The following is a 26,601-nucleotide window of genomic DNA, read 5'->3' as shown; positions in this document are numbered from 1 at the left end:
CACGCACGCACGCGCATCGTCGGGCACGCTCACGGCTCGGGCCACGTGTGTTTATCACTACAACTGTGAACACGACGTGAGTTTACCCAGGAGAGCCTCACTCAGTCTCAAGACTCTTTTTCAGGACGCTTCTGCCAAGTGTTCCCAGTAGTGGCTGCGAGGTTGTTGCTGCTGCTGCCGCGAGGAATCTCAATTGAGTGATTTCCAGGAACATTTTCAGCGTTGGGACGTTTGACCAATAACAGTTACACTTGACGTGTATATTTAACTATGGGAGTAGGCAGGAGGAGACCCATGCAGAAAAGGGGGAGACCGTACAAATTCCAGACAGAAAGGCACCCGAGTCGTGAATCGAAGCCAGACGCTTCTTGCCGTGAGTCACGAGTGCCGCCCTGCCCGGTGCGAGGCGGTCTCCGGTTGTAAGCGCGGGGGGGGGTCCCAGGCCGAGCCGCGTGCCGAGCGAAGCCTCACCATGGGACCCTTGCGGTTCTGTCGCTCCAGCCACTCGTGCTTCCAGGCCGGCATGCACGTGGCCTTCAGCTTCTCGCGGATGAGGCGCTCCTCCGGCCGGTCCTCCATCTTGGGCAGTGTGCGGGGGGTGTCGCGGCCCCCCTCGCCCCCCGCACGAGGCCCCTCCCCTCCGCCCTCCGCCGCTACCCTGTGGGAGCGAAACGAGGGACGGCGTTGCGGCAAGGCCTCACGAACCCCGGGTGCGCTGGCGCGGGGGACTCGGCCTGGGGATCGACCGATTCGCTTGCCTGGCGATTGACAAAGCAAGGTGATTTTGGGTCGCGAGTCGTGATCTGAGAATAAATGTTTTAATGTCGTCTCATTTGTCCTTTTATCCCATTTTTTCATATTTTTGTCCCGTTCGTACATCATTGTTTGTTCCATAAGCCAAAATCGTGAGTCTGTCCTTTTCATAAATTGTCAATTATCAATTGTCATGCACGCATGATTCAATGCGTGTATCGTGAGAGGCAAATAATCGGTTTTAACCGATGACCCGATGCATCGTTCCATGCCTAACGGGCACAAAAGAAATATGGATTGAAAACACCGCTGCTACCACACACAGTTCAGTGCCTGCAGTTATGCATCATGGGAAGAACTAGTTTAAGTACACCGCAACTGGAAATGTTTAGAGAGGCTAAATAAAACATGAAAAGCACAACGTATAAATGAATACTAATTACTGAACATTTTATATATCTAAATCTGCACACGCTTCTTTTTATAATCCCTTCGCAAAACATTTAGACCACGCATTGCGTGCGTAAACACGACCACAACAAGTGGTGTGCACACAGCATACGCAGTGTAGACACTCAAACATTGTGCTCGAGGCAAAGCAGCTCAGGCGAACACGCCCAAGCGTGAACAGGCCCAGACCACCAACTCGCTCCACGTGAGAATGCGGCTCAAACACGGTCGACTACTCAGGGTTACCATCCCCGAGGTGACAAAGCAACCGGGACATATCTCGCGGTAGCAGCAAGCGGGGGAGAACTTCATGCGAACGCGTCATCTTCTTGAGTGCTGTGAAATTACTCAATCGACAACAAAAAGAAAGCGCAGGGCTGTAGTGCTCGCACCAAGCCCGGCTCTCGTGGCGGACGATGCCAATCGGCGTCCCGGGGAAGACGACTGACAGATTTCCTGGGACAGCCACCTCGAAAAGAGGACGTCCTGGGAAATCCAGGGCAGGTGGCGACACTCGTGGCCACCCAGAGTGGAACCCAGGACGTCCGCGGCGCTGGATAAGCCCTCTGACACCCGAGCCGAGTGCTGTGCTGTTCACCCCCAAAATGTATTTTCTGGTACACAAAGAGCACCAAGTGTCCAACTTCCTGCGCTCGTGTTATGTAATGCAATGTTGCAATTGCTAATGTTTGCATCGTGGAGTCACACGATCATTGTAAGTCATGCGGGACACGTGGGCAGTGTTTTGAAACGATCGATGCGTGCCAATGGGCAGTCTGAGTGCGCGGTGAAGCGAGATTCCAACCCAGGTTTTTTTACAGGGCCTTAGCAGCCACTATAAAACAGACAAGAGGCTTGCGTTGAGAGCCAGGGTCAGCTGGGGTCAGGGAGCAGCCCAAGATGGGATTGCTGCTTTGTACCGGGCCTTCAGAATCATCCAGGCTGACCTTTTGTGCAAGCGAATGTCTTTAATTTCCCATCTTGGTTGAGGTAAGTTTGTGCAACAAAAAAAACCATAACAAGAAAAACGTTCAAAAACACGTGCATGAATTTGCAGAAGGAGAAATGCTTCTTGCTCTTGAAATTAAAATGAACTTCACAAAGGAAGTTGGTGCTTCCGCAGATTTTTACGAGCCCTGATCAGAGGGCCCAATTAAGCCACAGCTCTCGGGCCCATACACAGCTGCTCCGCTCAGGGCAGGCCCCCTTTCCTGTGGAGACATTTCTCCATCTACGTTTTATTTTATGGGCGCCGCAGTTCTCCCTTAAAGGCCTTAAAAAGACCTTTCACTCGGTGAATTCTTTGAGCAGACCTCACGTTGGGAGCAACGTTTATTGTCGTACAGTCAACATGGTGCTCCCACGCAGGCCCGAGTTAGACGTGAAATATGCAACGTGCAAGATGTGGATTGAAAGGCAAAGTCTGTATTTTGTTACTTAAGCTAGTATTTTCCCATGTTAAATAAGCCCATCACACTATAAAAATTACAATTATTGAATACGCTTCTTTAAATGGCTCGTGAAAAAATAAACATTTTATCACGCATGTATTTCACGGACAATTCACTTCGCGCTCTCTGTTGTGGCCACGTCTTATTATGACACTTTGGGCTGTGGGCTAGCGGACGGCAACTGTGTCTTTTTTTTAAAAGCCAGCACGCTGAACAAAGTGAAAACCATTTACTGAAGAGCAGGCTCAAGCCATCAAATCGCTCAACTCAAGAGCCCGGTTTGAATCACAATAATGCGGCTGCCCAGATTTGAACCAGGATGTCAGCGGTGTGCGTGACAAACGCGACTTCCACGTGTCTCCTCCGCGGGCGGCACGAATCCCCCAGCCCGGCCCCGAGGACCGGCTCGCTCTGGGGCTCACGCCTCCTCGCACGGAGCGCAGCAGCAGCAGCGGCAGCTGCAGACACTGCTGCTGCTGCCGCCGAGTCAACGCGACCATCGCGGCGCTTCCCACGCTTTAAAGGGACGTTATTGATGGGCCACCTTGGCCCAGAGTCACTAACTCTGAACGCGACCTCGCAGCCCCCAACACGCCCCTGAGATGGACATTTATACTCTTTAGCCGCGGTGTCAGAAAATATCCTGTGTGTGCGTGCTAATTTTAAAGCCGAGGCTGTTGTGTCTTCCCTTTTATGGGACCACTTCTTGGGGAACATGGAGTGTCCAATGCCCCACGCAGTAAAGTGAAGTTGCTTTGGGAACATAACGTGCTGTTTTACTTCACTGACACAATTAAAACATATGCGAAAAATAAACTATTCTGTTCAACTAATTTGAAAAAGATACAAACACAAAACTTACAAATTAATGCAATAGAACGCTTCGTTGAAAGAAAGTGAAAGTCTCAGATGAGCGATTAATTTCTGTTTATGCCACGTGGTGGGACACCCTGCAGTAGCGGCACCAGATTAAATTTCTGGAGCTAGATACAGCCCCGACAACGACCCCATCAAAACCACCAATCAAGGCCACAGAGCCTTAGCAAAGCGGCATAACAACACGACAGCAACACGGTTATTTCTTCCTTGCATTTCTACAGCGCTAAACTCATAAGCAGTTACATTTAGGCACTGACGAATCTGGTCAAAGGTGGCAATGCCAGCAAAGCAACCGACTCGCAATCAGTGCCAAGCGTTCAAATGCCCGTTGAACGTGGACTCTTCCCATCACTCCTCCTTCTCAATATAAAATGAGGGCCAATTTGTGCGAAGTTATCAGTGGTCATTCTATCGGTAGACTAGTCCCTGCACCGGGGATGTGGAGTCTTCACCGTTGGTTTAGGGCTGCTCATGGAGATGAGTTCTGCTGTGTTGTTCAAGCACCTTCTGGCACGTCTCTCAACAAAAACAAAGACCCCCCGTGTAGCCTGAACAGACTTTTGGGGCAGGTGCTGTTAGCCAGCACCTATGTAGGCCGGCAAAGAACACGTGGGGGTGGGTGTCCAGCACTGCTCCTGGCCGCCTTTGTCTCCCCAGTGGCGGTGTTTACACACCAGATACTAATTTGAGGCTGAGTCGACCAAGGGGAGGCCCAGGACCAGTTCAGAAAACCGTCACTGGAGTCGGTGGTCGTGAGCGGAAATCGAACTCAGGTCGCTGGGTTTGTAGCGCAGCTACGCGACCGCTCTCTCAACGCACACGCTAAACGTGGGCACACGCACAACGAACGCACGGGCACAGAGATGCGGCTTTCACCAGCCGGACCCACGTTGGAAAGCATCTGAAATCAATGCACTGTACTGTAGTGCACAATGCGGAAAATAGCTCCGTAAAAAAAGGAAAAAAAGCGCTCTTATTTTGGCCGCTGGGTTGTTTAACGCGAGATTACATTTCTCCAGAGCGGACACGCGCCTCGCTCGCCCCCGGTGCACGGTGACCACGCGGTGCGTGCCGTGACGACCCCGGCCAGCCACGTCCGCCCGCAGTCTCCACGCTGCCCACTTCCATCTTGAGAGCTCCCGGCCAGCAAGGGATCGGCACTCGCTCTGGCTGCACTTGTCTCCCTTGGTTTCTGAGTCCCCTTCATGTAAAAGGAAGTAAACGAGGACAATGTTGCATTTGTGTCGGTCTGTTTTTGTGATGCATTATTTTGAGATTGTCATTTTCATTATTATACATTTAGCAAAATATTTAACTTGGATAATCTCTTGCGATGGAACATCTTGTTTCCAAGGGCGTCCATGGTATTTTTCTTTACTTTCTATTTTGCAATTTTACTGTGATTGTGGTGTCGGAATCAAGTCTGGAAAAAGAACTCTCACATCACAAAGTGGTTGAGAATGGTCCGCAGAAGGAGATGTCATAGAACTGCTTCTGAGATTCCTTCGAGCGATTGTTCCTATCCACACGCTCAGAAGTGCAGCTTCCCACTTTCCCTGCTACGCACATACGTAGGTTGAACTCCTTTCGCACCGTACATAGCCAACCGTGCTAATCGGAGGTGGCCGAGAGCGGAAATCGAACCGCTGCGCCACGCTCGCGCGAGCACAATCACACGGAGGCCATGCCTCAGAAAAGGGAACGATTACAACTGACAAAAACAAGGCTGCCATTCTCAGTGGCAGGGGAGGTGTTTCCTCGAATTTTAGAAGCTTTGATGCTTTCACTGAAACTCAACAGCATAAGACCCAGAGTAACGTACGTGCAGAGTCAAAAAAGACTTCGTGATTTCCGACTCAATCGTCTCCTGAATCGGTGGTTGAGACTCCTTAGAACAACAGCTGTTGAATTTCTCACAAAGGGGTACTCGTTTTAGCAACCCCGGTGGCATGATGGGCTAAGCCAATCCCCCATGAGCATTGTAACTCACGACCTTATTCGAGCCAGTGACCATCACCGATAGCTCATATTATGCTCAAGTCATCTCCATTACGGTAATTATGCTCCAACGCTGCGGGGACCTCAGTTAGCCCAGGCCACCCTGGCAAAAGAGTTCACACGCTGCGTCTCCGTTGGTTTAGTTCCTCTCTAGGTTGAATAAAGGATACAAACAAACACAACACCCCAGCTCCTGCCTCGTGTGCATGGGTGGCGGCACGCACACGTCAACTATCCATGAGCACAGCCGAATGCATGATTCCTTGGGGCTGCCAGAACTCTACTGTAGTGTCACGAATATATAATTAAAAAAATCTAGATTTTTTTTTTAAAGATAAGACACATTTTCAAAACAATACTGAGATTTTGGTCGTTACAAGAAGATCGTGGCATGAATTTTATGGACCGAGATTTTATCGTTCAGACGTCCAGCGGGCAAGCGCATGCAGCCCATAACAGATGCAGTACAAAGCAACGTGTGGGCCGCTAAACATGCATCTCGCTGCAAGCCGGCCGAGGAGTGCTTCCCCGTGGGAGTAACATGCCACTGAAAGGGAGAAAGTGGCGCACTTGCCGGCTTTCCCACTCACTTCCCAAGTGCGGTAGGACGCATCGCTGCGGCCGTAGCAGTCATGTGGGCCAACCGCCGGCGACCGAAGGGTAAAAGAAAGATGCAGCCGAATGTTTGAGCAGTGTTGGAATTATGCAATACACATCGGTGCCTCTACATAGTTGGAGACTGCAAGCTCAGCACAACCCGTGTGTGCTTCAGGAAGCGCAGCTCAAACACAAACACACCGATGGGACAAGTAACGACGAACAAACCAGACATTCAACATTTCAGCGCAGCAACAGGAGAAGTGCTCCATCAAGGGTTAAATAACCAGCTGGGCATGGGACTAACGCTATTCCTCAACTGCAGACAGACGAACAGATATCTAGATGACCTTTAAAACCAGGTAAAGCCCACTGAGAGCAGCAGCCTCTTACTCAAGGAAGACGCTTGTTTCATTAAGCATGGCGGCGTAGACCAGCGGTGGCAAAACCGGCCGCTCGCGAGCCACACGCACCTCCCGGGCGGTTCAAGAGTGCAGCTTGATAGAAAAACCCAAAAAAACTTCGCTGGAGCCAGCATCGTGTTTTGTTCGCTCCGCTTTAATCGCAGCACGCACACCCCGCCGTCGAATCCGGCAGGCGAGCGCGCAGGGCGCCCGGCAGCCAGGCAGTCACGCTGCCGAGGAATGATAATTGGCAAAGGTATGGTGGGGCTATTTCAGGCCACGACCACAGTGCGTCCACACTGCTTTGTGGGCGTCCAGACTTGGCGCGGGCCCGATGGCCCCTTGCGACTCTCAGCGCGTTGCCCTGGATCAAGCGGGGGGCTCGGAGTCCGGCAGTCTCGACTGTCACTCACGGACACCATACGGAAATATGCCGAGCGCCGCTCCGTCTGTGACCCGCACAGGAAGCGAACGAGAGCAGCGGCTCGAGCAAAAGTGAGAGGGCAGCCTGCGTCACCTGCTGTCTTCGCTCAGCCGCTGTCTTCGGTTTGGTCTTTTGGCTTTCAGTCTGCCCACCGCAGAGCAGCCTCGAGGTGACTTGGCTTGTCAGTAGCTCTGTTACCAGCCATGTGTTTATAGCGATAATATAGTGCTCACATTGCCAGCTGTCACGACCTCTAAATTGTCACCAAAATAGACGGCCCCCCTGTTCGTGTGCAATGTGTTTACCAGCAAATGGAACGTCACTGCACCGCTGGAATTTTGATTAATCGCTACAGCAGGAGTAAAGAAAACAATCCACATTACGCGTTTCAGATATCTTCATAGAAAACAAATATGTAACGTCTACGAGGCGCTCTTTGTAGTTTTATTTAGAATGTCGGTGGTGAATCTGAAAGCTTGGACACAAATCTAATTTCAAGAAACACTGTGTACTTGCGCTATTGTGCCCAGGCCGCGTCGAACATGCTCGCCGGAGCGTGTACGGCATACGCAAGTACACCTTGGCGCTTCGACTATGCACCCATTCATCGAACAAACTAAATTCTCACGCGTGCGATAGATGCGTCGAACGGTGTGTCCGAAAACTTGTGATTTTCGTCGCATGCCATTTATTCAGAAGAATACAAAAATTACCGAATCAAATTAACGCCTCGGATAGTGATAATTCATACAAACATTGTATAATAAAGGTTAATTAATGCCTGCCTAGTATAACACAACCTGGGGCAGCCAAACAACCTAATTCGTGGCCCTCTTGGCGTGCACTTGAGGATGTGCAGATGAGGTGAGAGCAGGAGAGTAAAAACGTCGTCTCGGCCACGCCGTCGCAAGCGGCGTTCAAGTTGTGAGCCAAGTCCCCCAGGGGCTGAGTGTTCTTGACGAAGAAACCTGCAGAAAATGCGACTACTTTTAGCCGCACATCAATGTCTGAAACGATGCCGAAGAATTCATTCGATGAAAGTATATTCCGTGAAAATATACTTTACACGAACCTCAAAATAAGTCGGCGCGGCTATCTTTTACAATACCATCCTCAGAACGCTCGGACCGTCCGTCACGAGCACCGTACACGTGCCAACGCGGTACGGCCAACACGGCGTCCGAGAGCACGCGAAAGGGAATCTCTGAAAGGCGTCCCACGTTGGTGTGATCGGGGCGTCTCGCGCCGCACGACGGCCTGTCCCCGCACCGCGGCACCGGCGGTCCGCCAGGCCTCTGTGTAACCAGCACGCGCCCCACACGCGGCCACAACAACACGCGACCTGTTTCTACAGCTGCCCTGTGATCCCACGGCCTCCTCCTCCTCGCAGGCTCCCTCTCCCCTGCTCTCCCCCTCCGCTCCCCACGCTTCCCTTGATGCCCAGCAATGGGAGTACTTTCTGGATGGAGCCCTGCTGTAGCCTCTCTGTGTTTTTTCAGTTGGCGCACATGTCACCTTTTGTTATCGCTCCAGTTTTTCGTGTTCGTTCCCCCCCTCCCACCCCCTCTTTGTTTCCACTTCAGTAATCTGGCCGTGTTCTGCCGCTGCTGCTGCTGCGGCGGCGGCTCTCTCTAAGTTTGCAGCGCTGGTAAAAATCCCACATCTATTGTCCCGCCTCTGCCTTTGAGCGCAACGTAGGGTGTGGAGTCAATGGTGCTCGTTTTACGAAGGCAACTCGACCGCGGGCGGGGGACCACCGCCGAGTGTTTTTTGGGCTCCGGCACAAACGGCGGTTCCGGCTTTTATGGGGCTTGTGTAGAATGCCCTCCCTCGTCCAGTTGGCCTCCCACTCTGGGGCTGTGTGTGTGTGGGGCAGGCTTCGCGGAGTAGCTGCCGACTAACGAGGTCATATTCGCAGCAACTGCAGGCCACCCATAGAGCACGGGTGGATATCTACGCAACCTGTGTAACGTGTATAGCAGTCTGCCCAAGAAAAAATAAAGACGTGGGTATGTTTGATGCGTGCGATTTTGCCACGGACACCACCAACTGTAAAAAAAAATCGTGAAGAAAGCTTCAGCTTTCTCTCCCGGTGAGTTGGTTAGAGTTCAAAGTCAGAAGTTTGCGAGTTCAATAAAGGGTCACGGGGTCAGCCACGGCCCAGTGTCCCTCCAGGGTGATTAACATGGCTCACAATGTGTAACTCTTTGTGGTAAGACATCAACATGCTTGTGTTACGCATTGACTGGCCACTTCCAAACAATTAGCATCTTCTCCAAGTTGGTCGCCCATCACAGTGCTAACCGGACTCAGGCTTGCTTGGCTTGCGAAATCTGATGTGCATCGGGTGATACGGTCATAGGCAAAGTGTAGCATCGATGTACAGTAATACCCCGGTTTATATCGGGGATGCGTTTCTGAAAAGTGTGACGGCAAATATTGAAACGGCGTCAATCGAAGTGATTTACAGGGCAGGTGGTGGAGGCGAAGGCTGAGAGGCGACGGATACGAGGGAGGACGGACGGTGCTGTCAGCGATGTGAGTGGGGGTTGAGGCTACGCAAATTCACGCGTGGCAGAATTATAAATAAAAAAAAACAATTTACTGTATTGGTACCAAATATCTCTTCACAACAGCTTGGCCTGTGGGGGGTCTGTGGCGACTTGCTAAATGCTTTTCCACCGCACGCGCGATGGGAACTGATCTCCCAAACGAGCATTAGGCAAATGTCCTTATGACGATGTGGCCCCAAGAAAAATGTAAGCGCAATACGTGGTGTATCACGAAAAAGGAAGTTAAAATAAACACAGGGACCGAAGAGTAAAACAGCTGGGCGCAAACGGGAAACGCGAGGGCACCCGTCGTCACGTTGCACAAGACACTCACGACCCCTGCTGAGGAACTCGGATGGATCACAAGGCCACAGTGTTGCGGTGTGGAATCTGGAGGAGGGGCCTGCACAGATCTGAAACTTAACTGGGGTCAAAATCTCTTCAAGGATCCCCCCCCCCCTTCCCCCCCATCGCAGTGGTGTTATCACTTCACGAACAACTCTGAGTTGTATTTGTACATTACCACTCCAGCTCTTTGGGTTACTTAATCATCTACTGGTGGTCCTACGGCAGCATTTGCCTGGCTCCTATAGGCCACGCGGGGTCAAAGGGCAACTGTCATAGTGCTGCCCTCTGAGTGACCCTGCTGGTGGGGGTGGGCAGGGAACATTATCTGGCAAGTCAGCCGGGCTATTCATGAAGGCTTTGCTTTCAGTTGGACCCCGAGTGTCTATGCGGCGAGGAGGCTTCAATTACACTTTGATTGTCACTCAAAATCAAAGCCTTTCCGTGACCTATCCAGCGTTGGTATGGTTGAACTCGACTGGCTGTCCCGAGCCGCTGATGTACATTCCACATGACCATGGTGGGGACCGGCCCCCCCTTAAGAGAACTTGTGCCGACTCCGACCCGGGCTGTGACCACCCTCGCCCGGGAGGGATGTTGGACATGCTGCCTCGGATTTATGTTTTATTTTAAATTAAATCACAAATAACATAAAACTCTCAAAGGGCAAACGCAAACAGTGTCCACGTCATTCCTGAGCACTGGACAATAATTGCCTTGGGGGGTAGAAAAAAAAATCAATGATGATAAAATGTAAAAGTGAAAAACAAAGCCGCACTCAAGCAACAAACTCATGGTCACAAAAATCCCAACAATTATCTGTGAAACCGGAACCTGCCACTCATCAACTCTCACCATCATTCCCGAAGCAGAGTTTAACCAATGTGCAGGCGCCACACATTTTCAACCCGACGGACACCCCTCCCAAATTGCTGACCTGGATGTGAACCCTTGCCCTCGTGCCTGCGGGCCCGCCACTCTCTCAGGGGAGCCACTAAACGAGGGCTACCCAGCCGCAGCTACTGCCACCCCAGACACGCACAAATACGGCGGCATCGACACGAAGCGGATGCGACATCTCTGTTTCAACGTGAGCAGGAAAATCGGCGGCTGGGTGCGGTCACGGTCCAGCAGGCACGTCCCTCACGGCCAGAGTGAGTGGCCCAGGTGAGTGGCCCAGGTGAGTGGCCCAGGTGAGTGGCCCAGAGTCAGTGGCCCAGGTGAGTGGCCCAGGTGAGTGGCCCAGGTGAGTGGTCCAGAGTCAGTGGCCCAGAGTCAGTGGCCCAGGGTCAGTGGCCCACCTCGGTCTCTGTGGTGAAGAATTCACCAACTTGTGGACGCTATAGAGACGCATGAAGATCGACACCCTCAGAAATCCGATAATTCGCCACGATTTGGGGGGAGGGATTTTATTGAAGGGTTTGTTATATTTTTCAAATCTGGTTTTTACCGGCATGTTTGTATTGCTCGTCAGTTTGTTGTCTTGTTCAACAGCTTTGTTCACCCTGTTAGCGTACACCTAACATTTAAATATCGTTTGTGCAAACCTGCAAAAACCCGCACTCCAACAACACGCGGCTTGGGAGCAACCCCCGAGTCCGTTGGAAAAAAACTCTAAAACCTGCGCCGATTTGTTGGAGTGGCATCGCGGTCCATGAGCAAGTTCCCTCCGTCTCACCGCGGAATCACGAAGTTCACGTCGCGAACGCCTCGACGAAGGCAGCAACAAAGAGAACGCGTTTCATGACTTGGTTGTCATCAACAACTTGTCACTTTTGTGCTCGTAGAGCCACGATCCCCACGCGGTCCCGAGTCACTTCTGTTGGAACGCGAGCACGAAAAAAGACACCCGACTGCCGTTTGTCAGGAAGACATGAACTCTATCTCAGGAAAGCCTCCAGGGGTTCAAAGTTCAACAGTGTGTACGACAATAAAACAAAACGCACTTCAACGGCAGCGCCAGCCGCTCTCACGCCACACTTCACCCGTCCACTAAAACCGTCGGCCGATGCTGCAACAACTCAAGACCTCGAGGAAACAAGCTGGCGAAGCCAATCTTCTTGCGAGCCTCTGCTCCGTTGGCCCCTTCGGCAGAAGCGTTGCGTAGGCACTGCGCCTCAGAGAATGAGCTGGGGACGGTGGTTATACTCTGGAGATATTTCACACGAGACAATTCGCTGGTGGCTCACAGCGCTGCGGAAACCATGAAGGGTTTCCCAATGTAAACCAAGACACGCACACTGGCGGACACAATTCCCATTCGGCTTATGCTTAATATTCTCAATATTTATGTCGCCATTATCTATTTAATTTGCCACGAACATGTGAACTGTTTTCTGGACAGCAATGGTGGGATTGTGACCGAAGAATTGGTTCTTTCATTGTGCCTGACATGTCACATGCCATCACCTACAGCCTGGTTTTAGGCCACAAACTCAGAAAGTCATCACATTTTGGACCATTACACGGTAGACAGCAGCGGTGCAAAGAGACAAATGTTTACGAATTTCTTCACTAGGAATCATTCGCACAGAGGAATATTCTCATACATTACAGAAAGTGTGGGATGGAAGTGGTTGATGAGGATTTGTGTTTAAAACGGAGCATGTGTGTGTTTACTGCCGTAAGGTCACACCAATTACTTGCGTATGCTCAAATTAGTTTGAATTTCTCTTGCGCGGTACAATGCCGCGACCAGGGCCACTGATACCCGTTTACAAAAGAGCATCCACTGGATCGCGCGGGCCGTGGAAATGTCGTCTCCTCCCTGAGCCGTGTGCGTAGGGCGCACGGCTCCAACGTTGGTAGGACGTCGTCACAACGCCAGAGCGTGTGCAGTGGCGAGATATGAAAGCAATTCGTTCATTTCCTTCTACGAAACCCCAATAACTCATTTTCTATTCCAGTTTCTGTGCATGGTTTTTCGTGTTGAATTTTACTTGATGAACAGAATTCGATTTTTGCACATCTCACTGTCCTTGCCGTGCAGAGTTGGAGACAAGTCACGTGACACGATATTTACCAATGTGGTTGCACATGACAGTCAGAACTTCCCTGCCAGGTTTCACTAAAAAATTTAACCTGCCGGGATTCAAAAGTTTAGTTATTAAGGGGATCGGAAACAACGACACAAGGGACCATCATCAATCACTTTATTTTGCTCTCTCTATTCAACATCTCTCCCATGTACGAGTCTATTCATCCTGCACCTCCTCCATCTCTACCGCGCCTCTCCATTTTTCTTCCCGTTCCTATTCATCTGCACTCACTCCTCTCTCCTGCAGACGTCAATTGAAGTCACGTTATGAAAAAAAAACAAGGTCATTTAAACAATACTAAGTTAAGCTCAACTGGAAGAAAAAAATATCCCACATCATGTTGGCTGCTGGTCGGTTTTGCAAGAAACAAAGATTCGGACATTTATCCCACTTTGCAGGAGTATAAAATTGAGAAAACCCTTTAAGACAAAATGCGCATTTAACAATTACACAATGCAGAAAGATTTAGTTTTACCGATTATAGCATCAAAACAAGCAAATTGTACCCTAGCTTAATGGACAATGTACTACGCGAAGGCCTAGTTTAGTAGTTTTTGTAATATATTAAGTGGTGTATTAATTTTGTTGTTGTGAGCTTGCCAAGTTAATTTTGCTTTTTGTTTTGTTTTGATCAGAAGAGAGGCATGGCCGTGGCTGTGAGTGCACGTGGACCGCCACAGACAGACACTATCGCAACCCGCAGTGACTAACGCGGGCCCAACAGCTCCGATAAGGGCTCATATTAAAAACACGTTTAATCTGCACTTTGTTGGTTTTTTTTTATCAATTTTTTAAGGACCTACAACCGATAATGCATTGTTTTTGAGGTTTATCGTGCCTTATCGGGCTTTTATAATTTATGATGAATTTTTGTGGGGCGCCCGAGTGTGGCCACGTGTCCAAGCCGATGGAGACAGCACCCGCCAGTGTGACCAGGGCTCAAGGGGCAACTGCTGTGTCTGTGTGCAGCTGTCTTCACTGTGTTCACGCAGGCGACATCGCGCGGGCCACTCGGCTCTTTGTACGAGTTACAGGTCTAGGGCAACCAAAACAATAACTGGAATGACACAGACCATTTCCACTGTGTCAAGGGGGCTCTGTGGTGAATCGCAGCCACTTTGACAACTTGGTCTTTTGGCACGGGCGCATTACGGCGGTTTTAAACAACAACAAAATATATTTTACCGGAAAAGGCCCACTAAGCTCTTTAGCTCTTTTTTCAGAAGCGAACTGGCCACGAATGAAAGCTCAACCAAGTGGCTTGTCGCCATGTGGATATTGATGGCGGCCAAATACTCTAAACGCGCGTTTCTAAACGAGGAGTGATAAACTGGAGGACTCGGAGAAAAATCTGCACAACCACGGGGAGAACATACAAACTCCAAAAATAAAGGCGTCAGGGTCGGGATTTAACTCACGACCTCTTGCATACCAGGCGAGTTAGTTAGCGGGTCGGCGATACGTGTATGGCTCTCGTGTCCCTTTTCCCCTGGCCCCGCGCTGGCTTTGGGTAGGTGATGTGGAAACCCACTGGTTTCTTTCTGGCAAGATTAAGAAAAAATAGCAGTGGACGCCACATTGCACGTCAGGTCCTCGAGAGAGCAGCTACTGTCATCTCCATCCCCCCTACACGCATCTCACTCAGCAGTCAGCAACCAGTAACCAGTCTGCCGTGAATGACTGAAATTCCGCATCCACTCGGCCCAGAATTAGCACGTGTAGGGCCTTGTTAAGGACAGTGAAACTCAATTCCTCATAAAGAGTGGAGAAAAAAAAATTGAATAAACATTTCGGTTCACAAAATCCACGCACATCAAATCAGCGCTTGGACGTGTGTGGCAGTTACACTAATTTAACGTTTTCTCAAATAACACACGTCGGGCTTTGTAAAACTCCCATGTTTTTTCTGTCTTCCTTTTCTTTGGCGCTTTTTTTTTCTTCTTCGACATCCGGAGTTTAGTGCGGGGCAGACCGGGTAAAGTGGCTCAGTGGCGCTTACACAGCCACGGAGCTGTGAGGACAGCGCAGCCAGACGAGTCTGGGAAACCAGACAGTGGGCGCTCAGAGGCACGCACACAAAGACAAAGGTCCCCCGTATAGCCTTTACAGACTGTTGGGGCAAGTGCTGTTTGCGAGCAGCACCTATGAAGGCCGGCATGGCACACAAAGGGGTGGGTGGCCAACACAACGCCCGGCCGCCTTTGTCTCCCGAGTGGCAATGTTTACACACCGCACCAAGTACTAATTTGAGGCTGAGTTGACCTAGGGGATTCACATTTCACACACATAAATATAAAACAACAACGACTGCTGTTCCCCATTAAGTGGCGGTGACGTCGTCACGGCGTTTGTGCCATGCTAGGTGCACTTTGAGGCCACGTGAAGTGTCTAAGGTGTCACGTGTTGAATGACTGAGATGGCTGGCAGATGCACCAACTGTGCTCCCCACTGTGACGAGAGGCACCCATCCGCAGCTACAAGGACACTGACGCCCCACAGGCAAGCTCGCTCGTGCGCACGAGAAGGTGTGTACACCTACAGGGCTCGCCTCACCGTCACACGCAGAGAGGCGCGCACGCGCGGGCACGCGCACCCCGGACGCACGCCGAGGCGCGCACACACGTACGTGTGCAGGAGCAGCGGACACACTCGCAGGAACACGCAGGCATGCGGCGCCTGCAACGCTGCTGTGTTTTGTCATCTTATCAGTCAGCTGCACCAGAGAGTCTTGCACGCATCATCTGCACCCAGCCGCAAGCCCACGCCGGCTTAAGTGTTTTGCCGCAGGTTCAAGGTCCACCGCCATAATACGCGAGTCACCGTGTTATGCACAGTGCGGTGACATTTTATCACAACCTGCTCCCCCATGAGCAATGGGAGAGGTGAGAGGTCGCGAAGGCCCCTCTGCCGCCCCCACAAACCGGAACCGCCTCCCCCCGGGAGTCGTCCGTACTGGCGACTCGCGGCCCCTGTTGGAGTAAAAGCTCAATGCTTTCCCCTCCCGCTCCGACTGACCATCTCTCTCCCGCTCCGTGATTGGACAACAATCACGCCTGATTGTAAAACTCCTTTAAAGGAGGAGAATATAGAGGAAGTGTGTAAAACAACACTTGGCTTGGACATATTTTCCGGTAAAAGACGATGAATGCGTCACCCGATGCAAACTGATATTGCACAACCCCAGCGCTGCCACACGCACCGACGCGCCAACAGCGGAACGGACTTTGGCACTGAGAAATTCAAACCTTAAGATAAACCACAAGACGAGACCGCACAAAACAACAAAATGTCAACTCAACGCACGATCAGAAACCGTAACCTCGGTGCCATTTAGCAGCTGAGATGAGCACGTTCAGATTGAACGTGCGTCACCCAAATACTCATTTCTGCAGCCAATGTGGCCACCCTTCCAATGGCACCTTGATGAGTGACTCGGAGACATCTACACTATCGCTAGGCGCACCGGAAAGTCTCGAGCAACGGGTTGCATAGATGACTGCGTGACGGATATGGCTGCAGAAATAATGGACTTTGTGGACGACTGGATGTCCTCGTCGCACAACGAGGCTGTACGCGTGAATGTTTACAGCTCATGGCTGACTGGAGCCACTTGTGAGAGGCACTTGCCCTCCAGCTGGGCTGCCACGCCTGGGGTTGTTGAATTCTGCGGCAGACCGGGAAAGTTTTGTGAAATATTGCCTAAAATCAGCTCCGGCGGATGTCGTTTAATACATTGTAATCTTTTAATCTATCTTAATGCACTTTGTTATCAATGTATAATATCAAGAAAGCCCAAAAAGGGTCTAGTGAAGAATGGTTACCGTTATTTGAGAAGTACTTTTTTACGCTCCCGCATTTTAAATATAAATATTGACACCGGACACAACATGTCTGGGGGGTTGCTTCTATCTTTCTGGAGCGTCTTATAATCCGAAGAATACGGAATATTATTGCAGACATTGAAAATAGAATACAGGGATAATCGGTGGGGTCACGCCCTATACTTTTCACTTGAACGGTAAGCACCCACAGACACAGACTGCTTCAATGTTTAGACTCGCAGCCCTCGTCTGCTGACCTCTAAGGGGCCGTGCTGGTTGAGTGTAGAACTAGAGACACCCCAAGCAATGGTGAATTCACCCTGTTCGTCACTATAATGAGTCCTCTGGACTTACAGCAATCTCTGAGATTACTGGGACTGTCTCAAATTTAAAGTGGGTTGACTGTCGTTTAAAACCTAAGCCAATAATCCTGTATTCATAGAATTCTCCAATATGAAGGAGCAATTGAGGGAATGTGCAAACAAGGTGCCTATAAATAAGCAGTACAGCAAGTAGGTCACTGACCTGGAGGAGAAGTGTTATTCCTCAAATGTGTGGGTTTCCTCGGGATAACAAACAAGCAAAGGGATTGATCAAACACTGCAAGGCAGCACTGAAGAAGTCTTAAGAAACCCAGAGAGGGGCTGTCCTGACAGAGAAAAATAACTTGTAAAAAATATTCTAATAATGTGCCCAGCCATTAAAAAAATCTCACAATCTCACTCGACAGAATTATGGGTGGAAAATACCCAGCGCTTGAGAGGGTTTTTCGTTTTTCTTGGTTGCACTGCGCCTGCGCGTGCAGGCAGCGGATATTCCGCACGCGCTACGCCTCAAGCGCGCAAGAGATGGAGCGAGCGATGGAGCGAGCGATGGAGCGAGCGATGGAGCGAGCGATGGAGCGAGCGAGCGATGGAGCGAGCGAGCGAGCGATGGAGCGAGCGAGCGAGCGAGCGATGGAGCGAGCGAGCGCTATTATTAAACTCGTCAAGCCGGGCCCGGGCTGATCGCGAGCGACACGCGCACCCAGCGGAGCACCGCGGGGCGCGTCCCACCACAGCCGAGGCCGGGCTGCCGCCACTGTGCCGCACTTCCACATTCCTCGCGAGTCGGCGCGAGCCACCGCCGGCCTCGCGATCTCACGGCCCGGGCTCCCCGGGCCCCCCTTGCGTGCGGGGCCCGGGCGTGCGGGGGGGGGGGGCCGCTCATCGGCGTCAATCGTGGCAGAGGCCGAGCTCGTCTGAGAAACCATGATTTCACTTATTTAGCGAGGAAAGCCTCGCTGAGTACCGTGACCCTTTCTCAGGAGAGTCCTGCCAAGTATTTGGCTGTAGGGGGCGAGTAATTTCGCGGGCACAGACTCGAGGCAGAGGAGGCAGAGGTGGCCGCGGCCCTCGTGGGCACACGCGGCCCCCAGGCACACGCGGGCACGCTCACAAAGGCGGCGTCTAGAGAGAGGGAACGAGGATTGCCGCGCTTTGATTAGTCTCCGATGCGGCCATGCAGAGCTCTCTCTCTCTCCATAGCGCTGTGCTACGAGGAAAATCCATTAAAAGTCACGGGCTGCCAAAATGTTTTTATTACCGTATCCCTTGTTTGTACAGCATTGGGTTCCATTTAAATATTAACTCCGCCGGCTAATATCTGACCGAGTAGAACATTTTCGTGAGGTGATTTATCTCCAACAAGTTCATGTTCTTTTCATGGGCAGTTTTTTTGTATTTCTATTCGTTTCCTAGAGTTCTGGGAAAAACCCCACTGGGACGGAGCGGAGTTAATTGCTTCCTCTTTAGCACAAGCTGAAGCCGATTCCCAGAGGTGCCTCTCCACCACCGTGGGTCCTCGCCACTTTGGAGGCAGCCCAAACGCTACAACAAAGCGCCCTCATGGCCAGTACACTCTCACAAACGTGGCTTTCCTCACGAAAGCAACGTTTTCATCGTTTTCTTAAATTAACTTCGCATATAATACCGTCGCCCGTAGACCTATATCCAACAATGGATAACTATGAGTTCAAAAATTTGATTCACAACGTACAGGATGTCAAATGTGACCAATGTTTATATCCATTACATATCCTGTTCAGACTGTTGCACTGTGGAAGAGTAGGCCAAACACCCTCTAGAGGGAGCTCTATGGAGACGATTCCGCCGGCAGCGATAGCAGGGCTACACCTTTACCTTGAGCCGCACCAGGCCTGTTGGGGCCTGCGCTGCTCACGAACCAAGTTCAGTGCAACGCACGGAGGGACGGTGTGGCCCGACTCACGGTCGTCTCTCCGCTGGCAGCGCTGCCGTTCACACTCCGCACCAAGGAGTCTCCGAGACGGAGTCACCGAGACGGAGTCACCGAGACGAAGTCTCCGAGACGGAGTCACCGAGACGGAGTCACCGAGACGAAGTCTCCGAGACGGAGTCACCGAGACGGAGTCTCCGAGACGGAGTCTCCGAGACGGAGTCACCGAGACGGAGTCTCCGAGACGGAGTCTCCGAGACGGAGTCTCCGAGACGGAGTCACCGAGACGGAGTCTCCGAGACGGAGTCACCGAGACGGAGTCTCCGAGACGGAGTCACCGAGACGGAGTCACCGAGACGGAGTCTCCGAGACGGAGTCTCCGAGACGGAGTCTCCGAGACGGAGTCACCGAGACGGAGTCTCCGAGACGGAGTCTCCGAGACGGAGTCTCCGAGACGGAGTCACCGAGACGGAGTCACCGAGACGGAGTCTCCGAGACGGAGTCTCCGAGACGGAGTCACCGAGACGGAGTCTCCGAGACGGAGTCACCGAGACGGAGTCACCGAGACGGAGTCTCCGAGACGGAGTCTCCGTGCTGAAGGTGCTGGCGGCCATGGAATGCTTCACCCATCTCCGGAATTGTCACATTTCACGATTCACTCTTCTTGTTTATACCATCTCATTTTACCCCTTTCTCACTTGCAGTTGTAATTGGTACTATTTTAGTTTTGTCCCATTCACCGAATGTAAAATCTCTACTTATGAGCACTATTTGATGTATATAATTCAGCATAATAATCTACTTTAAATCCATTGCATGCCTACAGGCCAGGATGGGACACAAATGTCCCATTCTAGATGGACAAAGCATTCGACACTTAATTCATCCAGAGCTACCCCTGCAGACACTTTGGGTAACAAGGCGAGTTTCAGCCAGTCTATAGTCCCTATCTCCACACAACCATCCTTGCACACAGACCAGACCAGAGAACAGGGACCGTTCGTCAATCAAGGTCTATAATCCCACTACAGGTTGTGATCCATTACAGATCGGGATCGACTACCTCCTTGTGATTGATTACTAGGGCCCCTTTAAAAACGACCCCATTCCACATGCAGGAAACCCCCTACAAGCCACGCCCAGCGTTACAAGAGCTGATGATGATGCGGGTGACACCACCATCACCTCCCGTCCAGCGACACGTGGGAACAGAGGTGAAACTTTTCCCGCCCTCCTCCCCCCCCGACTACATTCGTGTTACGCCATCGATCGAGTCGTGGCACCGACAATCGGTGGAGTCATCGTTTGCGTAACCGATGGGAGAGCCCCGAGCTCTCGCCCCTCAACGTGGAGTCGCGCTGAATATCGCCACGACGCTCCTGGGAGAGCGGAGCAGACGGGAGAGCGGAGCAGACGGGAGAGCGTCGTGTTTGGGGAGAAGAGACGGACGCTCGCACTCAGCGCCTGGGACAACGTTTGCCAAGCAGCATTCTCTCTCATTGTCGTAACATTCTACACTGCCTTCTGACAAACAAAGACAAAGATCCCCCGTATAGCCTTAACAGGCTGTTGGGGCAAGTGCTGTTAGCGAGAACCTATGAAGGCCGGCACGGCACACGAGGGGGGTGGGTAGCCAACCCCACACACACACACATAAGCGAGGAGGCTGCAGACAAAGTGGTTATCGTATCATTGTACGGATACTGTCAGTGATGACGGTGACGTTTGGCACAGCATCACACGCGGTTCGATGCAAATAGATGCTTTCGTTTGTTGTAACAGTGAAAACCATCATTGAGTCAAGCGCCAACCATAGTATTATTCCATGTTGCAGTCAGTCAATTCCACGGATTGAGCAACCTCGTAGGCAAAACTTAATAATCATTGCAATATAATTACACGTGGGGCATCACTGTTGGGGTTAATGAGTGTTTGGAAGTATGGCTTATTCGTGGAAAAAGTTCAAACGTTTGACAGGTATGTGAAACCGAGTCCATGAGCCCAAAGCAGACGTCTCACTCGTCGGAACCACCAAAGGTGGCATCACCTTCGTGGTTCCCGTTTCTCTACGTGGACAGTAAACACTACGTTACGTGATAACCGTTCGAAATGAGGGAGTTATCAAATACTTAACTCTCATAGGCAATATCTATTAGTATTATTCGGTAGTATATATATACACATCGGTAAGACAAAAGTTTTTCTAACTTAGGTAATACCGTGTCCTGTTCGGGACCATGAATCCACGATCACAATCCCAGATGAGGAAGTCAGTTCGCCCGAATCCGCCCCTCACCGTGGTTTTTTATCAGCACTTAACAAGAAATGTGTAAAATATATCTCTGTTTGACATGCTATGCCCGAGTAAGAAAGCCACTTCATGATTATACTAATGATTATCCACATCTTTAATCTGTCTGAAATGTATGCCTGACATCATGAAACCAGAACGTTTCAGTGCCCTTATTAATTTCTCTTTGAGACAATAATGTCCCACCCTGCTGGACAGTGTGTGCAATGCTCGTGATTCATTTGGATGAAATACCGAATTAGTATATTATCAGATACACCCCAAAACGTGTACCCAGTGTAAATGCAATCATATAACTCTGGCCACACACACGTACCGGTTTCAAGGACGCACCCCAAACGTTTGCTTTAAATCACGGTTGAAAAAAGTGCACCATAATCCGAAGAGCACGGTGTGCGTGCGTTTTTGCAGAGCTTAGAAATCTCAGCAATTAAAAAAACTCGAGCGACTAGCGATGTGTGCGACGTCCGTGGGTGCGTGCGTGCGTGGGCCTGTTCAGGCTGGCCATGAGCTCCCAGCTTCCCGTGGGAACGTTACCCATTGGCGTCTAAAAAGAAATCGAGCCGATGAAAATGCGTTCTGGCATTCCTTTCACAACACCGGTTCATTTTGGAGATCACAAAGGGTTATCTTCGTGCCGTGCTTTTTTCCATCCTGCCGCATGTATATGCAAATATTTGACTATCCGAATTTAATGCACTTTGGGAAATATTGCCGGCTGTGTGTAGTTTCTCACGATAGAGAGGTTATCTTTTGACCTGGCCTTGCCCTCGTGTTTACACCAGAATGGGTTTATATTATAGCCCAGATGTCTGGTGGACAACGTGCAAATAAACAGCCCGAAGCCAGCCCACACAGATGTTTTATAGCTCCATTAAATACGGGGCAGCGTGCTGCGGTTGGAGGTTTGATGTGGCAGTGCTGTTAGGATCACCCTCCCGGCTCTGTTGAGCACAAGCGATGCAACCTCAGTGGGGTTTTGTCTGGTAGGATGGAGATGGTTTAGTGTTGTTTTTGTTTGGGTGATTTGTTTACCTTTCTAGTACTTTGCACTCATATCCTGTTGTTGTACTGTTTGTTGTGGTAACGTTGTCACCCGCCCCGACTGGACACCTGTGAAAAAGAGCTTTATAGCTCATCGGATTCCTCCTGCAGGGTAAATAAATATTCTGATTCTGATCTTTTAAAGCTCTCCGATGTCTTTTTCGTGGTGTAATGCATGTCGTTTGACACTACGTCCGACGTTTCATTCCACATGTGGGTACAGGGAGCTACACAGCGCAATCGCAGACACCGACCCAGTAGTGTGCTCCAGCCCTTGGTTTGTTCCAGATTTTGTTCTTTATTATGTGGCCATTTTTCTTGTTTTAAATAAATCTATAAGCAAGTCACAGCCGCTGCTGGATAAACAGTGACTCCGGTGTAGGCCAAAGAAGATGCAACTTCGAATGCATCCTCAGCACACTGCTCGGTCGCAGCATCCTACCCAAGCATCTCAAACGAGCGGCTTTATCGATTCCTCAACTGCTCGGCCACTGAAGGCGTGGGAGCGTGAATCCAGTGTTTACGAGTGGGTGTTTATGAGTCGGTGTTAGAAGAAACCACCGCCTTTTTTACATATATCCTGTACCTTAGTAACATATTATTTTTTTACTGACTTAGGAACGTGCATTTAGAAATACATGAACACAGTCGGCAGAGACACAGCCACTGTGTTGACGAAAAAAATGAATTTAAAACCTGTTTCACACCATTGCCCAAGAATGGCAGTTGAGACTTATGGCCCGACCCTGGGCAAAAACAAACACAGCGATTTACGTTCGGCTGTCACATGGCCCATATCGATCAGAGCGTAGCAACAGAACACAATGTTTGAAGAGCCAAGAGTGTTTTTGCACGTTTTATCTCCGGGGCCAAAATAGCAGCAATATTTTCATCTAACCCCAGATCTACCCCTTGATTGGAAGCCGGACGGACAGAAATAAATCTCAGAAATGTATCTGACAAAGCCAGGCACATCCCGTGATGCTGCTCTTAGGCAAATCAACCTCGCAAAGATCTGCAAAAGTAGACTGATACCAGGCTGCAGAATGTTGAAGTCGTTAATCGTGCACACGTGGCCATCAACAGCTCTTCTCATCCTGAAGGGGACTCGTGGCACTGGATTGGGCAACTCTGACTTTGTCGGCCTGTCCGGCTTGCCGCTGCAACGAGCACGGCTTCACGGCCGCGTCGCACTTGCCGCTTGCTGGCTCCTTCGCAGATACGCGCCGCCGCTGCCGTCACGCGGAGTTCACACGTGGAGCTGATTGTGACCCCAAGCCTTACAGGCTTGCAGGGCAGGGGGTCACGTGGCATCCCAGCCAATGAACGCACGCCGCTGTTACGCCGGGCTCGTCGCTCGCGTGCCGCGCGAGGCGGCGCTCTGTCGTTATTGAAGAGACGCGGCAACTGACGAGAGTGTTCAAAACTATTACAATTACGACGGACATTAAACAAAAAGACATTGGAAATAAACGCATGAAATGCACGTGAACCACAGTAAAAAAATAGTTTAATACGTCATAACTCCTCTTAACCGCGACTCCTCTTAACTGTGGGAGATAAAGGACCCAGGACAACTATTATTATTATACACGTCTTTATTGTTCCTATCGTCCTCAATTATCTGCAAATGTGATCATTGGTAAGTGGAGTACTATCGCAGATAAATTCTTGGATTATAGGCGACGTAATATTTTCCCCGCCCCCACCCATCAATCGTACCTACGATGAGCACGGTTGGCTACGTACGGTGCGAATAAAGTTCAACATGCATACATCCTCTTCACCGCGGACAAGAAGAGTTCTACTGCGTCAAGGTATTCCGTGCTCCGTCCAAGGGCACTGACAGCAAGAAGGATGGGCGAGATGCCTCCTGTCGCATGGCGGGGCAGCACATGGAGCGAGATGCAAAACACATTTGCGTAGCGGACGAGAGAGACAGGCCACAAGCACAACAGGAAGCGGCTCCTTACAGCAACAGACGAGCGGATTCCACCAACAGTCTGCGACCACGAGCAGCCAATAATAAGAGCGGTTGCCCATCGCACGAGAGGAATCTTGCATCGCGTCGAAAGATAGGAACCGTGAAAAATGCAGCCTGCAAAAGAAAAATGCCAACATGCAGGAGGGTTGACATTGAAGCATTCCTTCTGGGGCTGACGAACACATCAACGATTGCTATCCGATGAAGTGCGTTTGGGTTGGTCATCGTGTTGTTCGGCACTGTCAAACGTTTCGTTCCACGTGCCGAGGAGCTTATGCGGGAAAAGAGAAGCTCCCACTCAGCAAGTGGAGAGAAACGCCAGGGTCATCGTGCCAAACGGCGTGCGGCACGACCGCTAACACCCACACCGGACACAAATAACAATTTATAGGAACATCTCCCGCATTCAGAGTCTGCACGTGTTTACGAAAGTTCGACATGGCTGTACAGAGAGGCCATGCACACCACAGCTGGTCTGGGAACAACAACAACAGCAGAAGAAAAAGAAATCCACTGGAAGTCCCCTTATCCTCAGCCATCTAATCTGAAAATCCTGTAAGCCCGAGGGCCCAGCCAATCCATGATTTCTTCCCGTTGTCCATCACAGCGACACACACATCCGTGTGGCGCACGGTGTCACGGGCAAGGTGAAGGTTTCGCGGTGCCACGAACGAAACGCCCAGGTGTGCGGGAACGACGCGTCTCTCTCCATGTCCGGTTTCACGTTTGTTTTGTTTGTTTTGTTTGACCAGGCGGAAGCTCGCGAGACGAGGCTCGTCTCGTTTTGCACGAACGAGTTCGCAGGTTCACGCCGTCGCACACCGGCTCGCGTGCAGGTGCCACGCGGATTGCTACATCGCAGAAGCACGAGAGATGGTGACGGCTTAGGGAGCCCTTCACCCAGCAGTGGATTGATCACGGCTGATGGTGATGATGATGATCACCGTGACCCAACATAAATCCACAATAGGAACACTGCATTCCAATGGCGGACTGAGAGCGTCTGATAACGACGATTATTGGGAGAAATAACAACTTGTAAATGTTTCACGAGGTGACCATGCACACAATCTTAAAATATAACGATGCCCTTTATTTAGTCAGGAAAGCCTCACGGAGCACCGGGATGTTTGGACAATTCCATTTATACGTTTTGGCACGTGGGAGGAAATCAGAGTACCCCGTGTAGAAAACCCACACAAAGCTGGGAATAACACTCAAATCTCCACACAGACGTATCCAATAATCCATCGCTGTGCGAGCATTCTTGAGGCCACCTCCTTGTACTCCCAGATTATAACCCCCATGCAAGCTCCCACCAGACGACTCAAGCTCTCACCAGACTCAAGCCCGCTTGACTTTTGAGATCCGACAACATTTGTCGCGGGCCTAACTTTTGCCTAAAACGATGTCCCCCGGGTTATTGACGGTAATGTTTAACCGAGATCTTTACGGCTGCCTCTGAGCTTGTTGAACAATACACGCTCGCCGGGTAGACAACAGGAGGTTTACACGGAAGCCGTGACAGTAATCGTATCTCTTCGTAGAGGCCGGCCCCATTTAGATGCAGGCCGCTTGTTTACGAGGTCACGCGTCGTATTAAATCGCCTTTGTAGGAGTTTCGTTTGGCTCCAAACAAGCAGTTTGCAAAAGGTCCCCACTTATATTTTACCTCTCCGTTCTATAATCATTTGCAGTGACTTTACCAAGGTAAGTTACACGTAACCTTGAGCCCTATTAGTACAACAAGTCTGTCTCCTATTGTCTCGTCTTGATACAGCAAATACACAAGACATGACAATAGGCTGAGCAAAGTACTCAGAGGCAGGTTAAAGGGGCCAACTGTGCTGTGTGGGAGTGGTGGGGCGGTGGTGGCGGTGGTGGCGGTGATGAGTGCAGCACTTTGCTACGATGCCACCGACCTGGGTCCAACACGAGCCATGCTCAGGGATATAAAAATTCCCTGCATCCACCACATTCCTCTCCTGCCCCGGGGTCTGTCTGTGCAGCCTGCGATGAGCACAACAGCAATGATGTGGCTCTCGTCGCACTCAGTGCACCGCGCCGGCTATTACAGGCGACGAGCCATTAGGGCATTACGCCGGCCATTACAGTATTATAGAGTAGAAGCGACGTGATGCCTCGACGCATCAGGGTTCCAGTGCCGACCTTCTGTCAGGACTTGACAACTCACCTTCACCATGTCACACCCAATGCTAATCAGGAATACATATTTCCCTCGTTTTCACCATCTTGTTTGTGTTGTTTATCATTTTTGCCAACTCATTTGTCGACTTTTGTTCCCTCCATTTGCG

General features: G+C 50.7%; 1 protein-coding gene across 1 annotated transcript in view; it reads right to left on the bottom strand.

Annotated features, from left to right (window-relative positions):
* Positions 1-26,601, bottom strand: part of LOC144726805 (mitogen-activated protein kinase kinase kinase 1-like) — a 91,435-nt gene that overhangs the window by 48,865 nt on the left and 15,969 nt on the right. The window contains 1 exon segment of the mRNA XM_078605722.1: positions 472-658. Within this exon segment, the coding sequence (XP_078461848.1) occupies positions 472-658 (187 nt within the window).

The sequence above is a fragment of the Lampetra planeri genome, chromosome 24, assembly GCF_965212315.1.
Source record: "Lampetra planeri chromosome 24, kcLamPlan1.2.h2, whole genome shotgun sequence".
Taxonomy (NCBI): Eukaryota; Metazoa; Chordata; class Hyperoartia; order Petromyzontiformes; family Petromyzontidae; genus Lampetra; species Lampetra planeri.
This window is presented reverse-complemented; position numbering and strand designations above follow the sequence as displayed.